Source organism: Oppia nitens, unplaced genomic scaffold (assembly GCF_028296485.1).
Source record: "Oppia nitens isolate AA-2021 unplaced genomic scaffold, nextdenovo-longstitch-racon4-pilon3 scaffold7_pilon_pilon_pilon, whole genome shotgun sequence".
NCBI classification, from domain to species: domain Eukaryota; kingdom Metazoa; phylum Arthropoda; class Arachnida; order Sarcoptiformes; family Oppiidae; genus Oppia; species Oppia nitens.
Window position 1 is genome coordinate 4,293,494 of NW_026533251.1, and position 9,049 is coordinate 4,302,542.

At 25.9% G+C, this 9,049-nt stretch overlaps 1 protein-coding gene across 1 annotated transcript; it reads left to right on the forward strand.

Annotated features, from left to right (window-relative positions):
- The first annotated feature begins 257 nt into the window (after positions 1-257).
- LOC128963109 (uncharacterized) lies at positions 258-2,550 on the forward strand. The gene is made up of 4 exons (XM_054309583.1): positions 258-415; positions 526-555; positions 658-976; positions 1,063-2,550. The coding sequence occupies exons 1-4, from the start codon at positions 361-363 to the stop codon at positions 2,513-2,515; spliced, it is 1,857 nt and encodes a 618-aa protein (XP_054165558.1). The 5' UTR covers positions 258-360; the 3' UTR covers positions 2,516-2,550.
- The last annotated feature ends 6,499 nt before the right edge of the window (positions 2,551-9,049 follow it).

The following is a 9,049-nucleotide window of genomic DNA, read 5'->3' on the forward strand; positions in this document are numbered from 1 at the left end:
AAAGACACAATTTACAATATAATTAATTGTATTATTTAAATTAAACAAATCATATATTTAAACAAAAAAATTCAACAAAAATTATTTTTATGTTTTTTATATACATTTATAAATTAATATTTAACAATTATTACAAAATAAAAACAATCTGTGAAAATATTTTAATTAAATAAAAAAATTAATATATATATATATATATATATAGCAAACATTTATATTGTGATATTTTTATTTTTCCTAAATGTTTATAACATATAGTAATGAAAATAATGAATGAATTTATCGACAAAATAAAGTTAATTATATAATATTTTTTAAAAATATAGATATTAAATGTATACCTAAATTTTTATTAAAAAAATGGCGGCAAATAAGTGCCTATTATGGACTATTTGCCTATTTTTTACATTAATTGGTAAATATATATGTTTTAGATTATTATAATTATCATCTTATTTATTATATTAAAATAAATTTTCATACAATAATTTTGTATTATATTTACACCCACTAACTCATCAACAGGTATACTAACGCAAGGGTATGCCGTCAAAGGTCAGTATCCAAATGTAAACTACTTGTGTGCACACATGATAAAAGTGCAGATAATTATTTTAACAACAATTTTATTTTATTTTTATGATTATCATCGGACAGCACAAGAAGGTAAATCATCCAATCAGGTGGCCGTACAGCGTCCGGTCAAACTACAGGTGTCCGATGCAAAACCCGAACCCACACCGCCGTCATCGTCGCTGTTGAAGACACGGGTTGTAGTTGTACATAACAATATGGTACCGGTGCCTATTGAATGTTTTCAACCGCCCGATTCGGGCACCTGTAGCAAAGATTTAGCCCGTATTTACTACGATCACGAAACCCGTACCTGCAAACCGTTTTCCTATACGGGTTGCGGCGGTAATGCCAATCGATTTCAGAGTATTAAAAATTGTTATCGTATTTGTCATCCGTATAGGTATGTTATGTTCAGTGATAAAAAAAACTTTTTAGACTTTTTTTTTGCTAATTTTCTATTCAATCAACAAAAATATATTATTATAGATACAAAATTAGACCACAGGTGGCACACGACCGATCCAATAAAGGTAACCAAGCGCTCAAAATTAGACGGGTACCAGTGCATCCCGTTGGGCATGGCACTCCTCAAGCAACCTATGCTATGGGTCAACAACAGGCTAATTATGGTATGGGTCAACAACAGACTAATTATGCTATGGGTCAACAACAGGTCAATTATGCTATGAGGCCTCAACCGGCCAATTATGCTGTGGCTAATCAAGCAGCTAATTATGGTATGGGACAATATGGTGCACAACATGTCAATTATGGGGTTAAACCTGGTGATCCAAATTGTCCAAAACCAGTAGCCAACTACGCTCGACCTATGCCTCCACCACCTCCTCCTCCTCCACGTCCAACTTTCTGTCCGTCTCCTAAACCTACTTACTGTCCTAAACCAGTAGCCAATTATGCTCAGCCACCACCACCACCACCACCTCCTCCTCCTCCTCCAAAACCAACATTTTGTCCAAAACCAGTAGCAAACTATGCTCGACCACCACCTCCTCCGCCTCCTACACCTCCAAAACCAATTTTCTGTCCGCCTAAACCTACATTCTGTCCTAAACCAGTTGCCAATTATGCGCGACCACCACCACCACCTCCTCCTCCTCCAAAACCGACATTTTGTCCTAAACCGGTAGCAAACTATGCTAGACCGCCACCTCCACCACCCCCTCCAAAACCAACATTTTGTCCTAAACCGGTAGCAAACTATGCTAGACCGCCACCTCCACCACCCCCTCCAAGACCAACGTTTTGTCCGCCTAAACCAACTTTCTGTCCTAAACCAGTTGCCAATTATGCGCGACCACCCCCACCGCCTCCTCCTCCACCACCACCACCACCCACAGCGTGTCCCAAACCACAACCTCCGCCAACATACTGTCCACCTGGTAGTCGACCATTTTCTCAACATGGTCATCGTCCTGGTGGTCATAATTATCATCCATCTAATTACGGTGCACCACATCATTCAAGTTACAATTATATGGGTAATGGCCATAAAAGTCCTAATTATGGAGCCTATGGTGCCGGCCATGGTGCTCATCAACCAAATTATGGTGCTTATGGTACTGGCCATGGAGCTCATCAACCAAATTATGGTGCTTATGGTACTGGCCATGGAGCTCATCAACCAAATTATGGTGCTTATGGTACTGGCCATGGAGCTCATCAACCAAATTATGGAGCTTATGGTGCCGGCCATGGCGTACCTCAAGCAAATCATGGTGCTTATGGTACTGGCCATGGTGTACCTCAAGCAAATCATGGTGCTTATGGTGCCAGCCATGGTGCTCATCAAGCAAATTATGGAGCTCAGGGTAGTGGCCAGGGTGCCGCTCATGCAAATAATGGAGCTCGGGGTAGTGGCCAGGGTGCCTCTCATGCAAATTATGCTGCAGAAAATGCTAGTAAAAAGTCAAAAGGTTGAATCAAAAATAATAATAATTAATATTCATTATAAATATATTATATTTTTAATAAAAATTGTTATTATTTTTAAAGTTATTTTTATTGAGAGTTAAATAAGTAATTTAAGCAATTTTTTCAATATTTACATTATATAGTCTGTTAATACACATATTATAAAGTTTTATATTTATTTTTTAAGACTTACATTAAATATACAAACAATTGTAAATTATTTTATGTTATTAAGTTATTAAATATATCTTTTTGTTAATATAATTATGTTAATCTAAATTTTATTAATATAATTAAAGACTAATATTTATATTTATATAAAAAATATTTACAAACAAAATAGAAATAGCAAAATAACAAATTTAATTTAATTGATTTTATAAAATAAACATCAATTTAATTAAATTTTTATATGAAATTAAGTTGTAGAAAATAAATATAAATATAAAAATTTTATTTTTATATATTAAAAAATTATTTATTTATTTAATTGAAATACAAATTATTTAAAAAATCCCAAAATATTATTTATATTTTTTACTAGTTAAATGTGCAAATTAGAAACTATTTATTAATAATAGACATTTTATTTTTAATTTAATTGTAAATATTTTTTAACTAAATTTTTAAAGAAAGTATTTAATTTATAACAACTAAAAACAATGTGGTATAATTTATGTATAAAACTTATTTTATGGTTTAATAGATTAATTGGCATATCATTTGGTGGTATAATTATTGACACAAATTTTAATATCAAAACAAATAGATTTTATAAATATTACGGTTATTTTATTATAGTAGCTTTTTTATTAATGAATCTATTTATAATGTATACAATGATAATTTGGGCAATTGTTTTACCTAAAATATTTGCTCAATATAATACCAAATTTGTTCAAAAAATTAGCTTGACTATTATCATGGGAATTATATTGCAGGCTGGTACAATAGTATTGATACCACTAAGTTTATGGTACATGAATAATTCATCATGCAAACTAATTATACAATACATTAAGGAATTAATAGCAATTGAACGTAATATTGTTGGTAAATTGAACAAGCTCAGTTATCTATATGTATTATGCACATGGCTAACTATAATTATGATTAGTATCATTGTAATAATTGTGATATCATCGATTGATAGCAGTAATCACTTTTCAATATTTATTATTACCTATTTAGTCATTGAAATTTACTATGGATTAATTTTGAGCAAACTGATCTGGCTAGTTTCCATAGCATGTTCAAACATTTTTAATAGTTTAGCTAGCCAATTTGATGTTAACTATCAGGGTAAACTAAATAATATATATAACTTTTATTTTATTGATTAATTTTCTATCAAACTATAATCTATAATATAATATATTATATTTAATATTATAATAAACATTTTGATTGTGTATTTAGAAAATTCATTGCAAGTTTCCGCAAATAGAAAATTTCCACAAATTGCCCCATTGAAAAAATTAACAATACGCATTAGACAAATCATTGTCGACATTGATGATAAACTAAAATATTTATTAATAATAAAAACCATAACCATGATATATAGTGTAATGGTTCAAATTAATATTATGATATTGAGAAACAGTTTCAGGGATACATCGGCCGCCCCTATGATGACAATGTGGAGCTGGAGTACAATCTCCAGTCTAACCGATTTTATCCTAACATGTCTGACATGGGGCTCAGTTAGCAATAGTGTCGGACGGCTAAGCACTTCATTGGATAGTATAGATAGGAGAGACCTAACCCGTCAGGAATACACTGAATTGCTAATGTTTAAGACAATTGTGGGAAATGGAGATTCGTTTGGATTGACAATCGGCGGGTTCGCCAAACTTAACAAATCGACAGTCATTTCGGTATAAATGATATTTAATTAATTAATAATAATTATAATTTTTATAATTACAATAATTTTTGTCATTATTTTTTACTTGAAATAGATATTTGCATTTATGCTAAATTATATTATTATTTCTATACAGACAACTAACGCTTATAAGTAGATTTGTTGAGAAAAATTGCAATTGTAAATGTAATTCAATATAATTTATTGTAATAACAAACAATATACTCAAATTGTAATTTAGTAATTTCCAAATTATCATTATTTATAATTCAAACTATAAAATGTATAAATACTTTATTTGTTATTTAAATAAAAAAATATTAACAATCAAATAAGATTAGAAAAAATAAAATTATTATTATAAAAAATTATTTATTTATTATTTATTAATAATGATGAATAATTATGTTAATTAAATTATTTAAATTATTGAAAAAATATTGTAATAATTTTTAAAATAAATGAAATTTTTTCTTTTTATTATCATAGTATAAATTATTAATTTTTTTAATTAATATATCAAAATATTAGTTGTACTAAAGCTATTTATTTTAATTATTAAATATATTTTATTGTAAAAATATTTATTTTATTAAATGAGTAAATGCTTTTTATTTTTATTATTTTATGAAGATAAATAAATAAATAAAATTTACTAATATTTCTAACGTAAGTCTAACACAATATACTGTATTTTATTGATTTTTATTATAAATATAATCAAATAAAAAAACATTTATTCATAAAAGTATTTACTTAAGGTTTATAATAATAACTAAACTAAATTTTATGTAAAATATTAGATTTTATAATAAATACAGATAAGTACATACAGTATAATAAAATGTTACGACAAATATTTATTGCAACATTTTTATGGTTTCATCGTTTAATTGGCGTAACATTTGGAGGTATTGTTATCGACAATGCATTTGGTATTAAAATAAACAAATTATACAAATATTATGCCAATATTATTATTCAATTATTACTACTAATATCAAGTTTGATAGTAATATTTGGACTAATATTGCAACTAATAATACAACCCAAGGAATTGATTATCAAAAAAGTTAATCAGGAAATAGTTAGACAAATTAGTTTATTAATGTATTTAGTTATAGTATTGCAAGCATGTTCAATGGTAATATTACCATATAATTTAGTTTGTCTAAATAATTCAGCATGCAAACAAATTGTCGATTACATCAAGGAACTATTGACAATTGAATATGAACTTGGTCAATTAAAGTTACGAAAATATGGATTCGTATTTTATACCTGGATTATTTACATTATTATAACATTTATAGTTTATTTTATGGTTTCGTTTGTATTTACAGATAATCAAATCCCATTTATTTATATGTTTTATTTTGTAATTAGTATTTATTATAAATTTATTTTAACAAAATTCATGTGGATCATTTCAATATCGTGTTCAAGCATATTTGAGCATGTTGCTATGAAAATTAGCAGTGATACGATGCTTAGTAGTAATGGTAATAAAATAATATAAATAATTTTTTTTATAGATATTACTCTAGTTCTTAAAATACTATTATATTATATTTATTGCTTATATGTTATACATATTTTATTATATTATTTTAAATTTATTTAATATTTATATACATATATCTAGATATATTGTCTAGGCAACAAAATTGTTTACGTCAACTACAACATTTTAAATACTTAATTGTTAAAATAAATACAATAATTGTAAATGTTGATGGTAAACTAAAATATGTTCTAACCTTGAACATTTTCTATACAATATTTGACGTAATGGCAAAAATAGGTATTATGATATTGTTTGTACGGTTATCCAGGTCACATTCAGTGACAATGATGTTGATATGGACATGGAGTACAATAGCCAGTCTAACTGATCTGACCATAACATGTCTGATCAGTGGTACAGTTGCCAGTAGTGCCAAACAGATTAGCCATGCATTAGATAATATTGATGGCACAGTCCTTACTGATGAGGTATACAGAGAGTGGTCAATGTTTAAGACAATTGTGGGAAATGGAGAATCCTATGGGTTTACAATCGGCGGGTTCGCCAAACTCAACAAATCGACAATTATTTCGGTATAAATTATTAAAATAAAAACTAATTAATTATATTTTAAATTAATTTTGTATAAAACTTTGTTTATATTTTTTTATGTTATAGATATTTTCATTTATGCTAAATTTTGTTATTATTGTCATTCAAACAACTAATCATCCAATTTATAATTAATAAAAGACATTTATAATTAATTGATTATTGTTATTGAATTATTATTTTGATAATTAATTTAGTTATTTTAAAAATTTTATTTTAATTATAGCATTATATGATATCATTTTTAAAACTTGTGCAAAATTTTGTATTAACACTGTTGTTAGTTTGTATAATTTTAAGTGTAAATTCTCAAATTATTTATTTTTTTAGTAAAATATTTTTTTTAATTAAATTAATTAATTATTAAGAATATTAAGTTTGAAGTTTTTAATTTATTAAATGTATTTAAAATATTTTAATTTAATAAATCATATTTGTATTTTATACAAATTAATCTATTAATATTATTTTTTTTGCTTATATTAACATTTGCTTAAAATATTAATAAATACATTAATACAATATTATTTATTTATTAATATTTAAATAAGAAAATAATATAGTGTAACAAATAAATATATATATATAAGTAAGTTTTTTTATTAAGTTTTTTTTAATATATGAATATAATTAAATTTATATTGATTATCTATGATATTTACATTAAACATAAAATCTACAATTCAAATAAACATTTTATTAGCAATTCAATAATAACAATATTTAGTAATATTAATAAATATAAAATTAGAGTATATTTGATTGAATAGTAAGTAAAATAGTTGACAAAAATTTTTAATAAAAAAATACATTTCTTATAATAAAAATATGGATTTAATTCGACTAATTATTAATATACTTATTTGGTTTTATCGGGTAATTGGCGTATCATTTGGTGGATTATTAGCATTGAATGACCAGTATCAATTAAAATACAATAAATATTATCGATTTTATGGATACTTTATTACAACATTTGTAATTATTGTAGATTTATATTTTCTATGGACTTTAGGTCATTATTTTATAGTAGTATTAATTTACGATAAATATATGAAACCTAATTTAAAGTTTGTACTGGGTACAGTAATACTAACACATATATTAAACTTGATAAATATACTGATGTCCCTTATATTATTGAATAATATAAAATTTCAAGATTTTTTACACAAATTACGCTATTTATTATTAATTGAAAATAAATTATGTCAACAAATTAAAAGAAATCACTATATTTATCTGTTATTAAAATGCTATTTGGCAATTATATTAAGTATCTTGGTGATTATTTCAATCAAGTTAGTCCATATAGAAAATTGGTCTCACTATTTGTCAATTATTTATCATATTTATAAAATGCTTTATTTGTTAATAATTTATAAATGTATCTGGCTCACATCAATAGCATGCTCAAATATTATGGAATCTATTGGAAATGATATTAATACATTTAGTAAACAATTTGATGGTAATATAGAAAATAAAATTCAACACTTAAAAAATTTAATTTAGTGTATAATTTATTATTTAATAAATAATTTCTATTGTTTTAAAACATATTTATTTAGATGACCGACAATTATCAGCTAAATATCGAATAGTACCTGGTACATTTAACATAAACAATTACAAATGGATAGTTCTAGACATACGCAAAATACTTAATTTACTGGACATACGGTACAAATATGTTATAATATGTAATACCGTATTCCCTTTGATTAGTCTAATGGCACAGATATATGTAATGATGAACAGTTCAGTATTGTTTCAATTGCATAATTCAGCGCTATTTGTATTATGGGTTTGGAGTCTACTATCGAGTATATCCGATGTTTTGCTAACGTGTCTGATATGCGGTACTGTCGAGAGTAATGCCAAACGTATTGGACAGTCATTGGATAGTATCGATAGGAGACATCTAAACGATCAACAATACAGAGATTGTCTACACTTGAAGACAATTGTGGGAAATGGAGACACATATGGGTTCACAATCGGCGGATTCGCCAAAATTAACAAATCATTACTAATATCAGTAAATATAATATTATCTATAATTTTAAATTAATTAAATTAAATATTAATTTCAACTATTTATTTATTTATTTTAATTTTTTAGTTATTTACATTTATGCTTAATTATTGTGTTATATTATTTCAGACAACAAAACAATAAAGGTAATTAAATTTAATGATTAAACAATTTGTATTTAAAATAAAATAAACATAAAATAAATGATTTTATTTTATTTACTAATAATTTTTTTTAGACATTTAATTGAAACATTATGACTGTGTAATTCAATATAAATTTGAATATCTAAAAACAAAAACAAAATAATAATAATTAATGCAATTATTAGAGTTATATAAAAAAATTTATTAATAATTTACAAATAAAATACCGAAATAAGTGTTGATTTGTTGAGTTTAGCGAACCCTCCGATTGTCGGACACATTGTCGCTGTGTTTCCAATCATAGCCTTCAATGCAATCCATTGTCTAAACTCATAGTCAGTCATCACTCGGGTATTCATAGCATTTAC

Excerpts from the sequence above, each read along its gene's own strand:
- LOC128963109 (XM_054309583.1), top strand. The coding sequence starts at position 361 with ATGGCGGCAAATAAGTGCCTATTATGGACTATTTGCCTATTTTTTACA. Across the intron at positions 416-525 it reads CCTATTTTTTACATTAATTG|GTATACTAACGCAAGGGTAT; the intron begins GTAAATATATAT and ends ACTCATCAACAG. Across the intron at positions 977-1,062 it reads CGTATTTGTCATCCGTATAG|ATACAAAATTAGACCACAGG; the intron begins GTATGTTATGTT and ends ATATTATTATAG.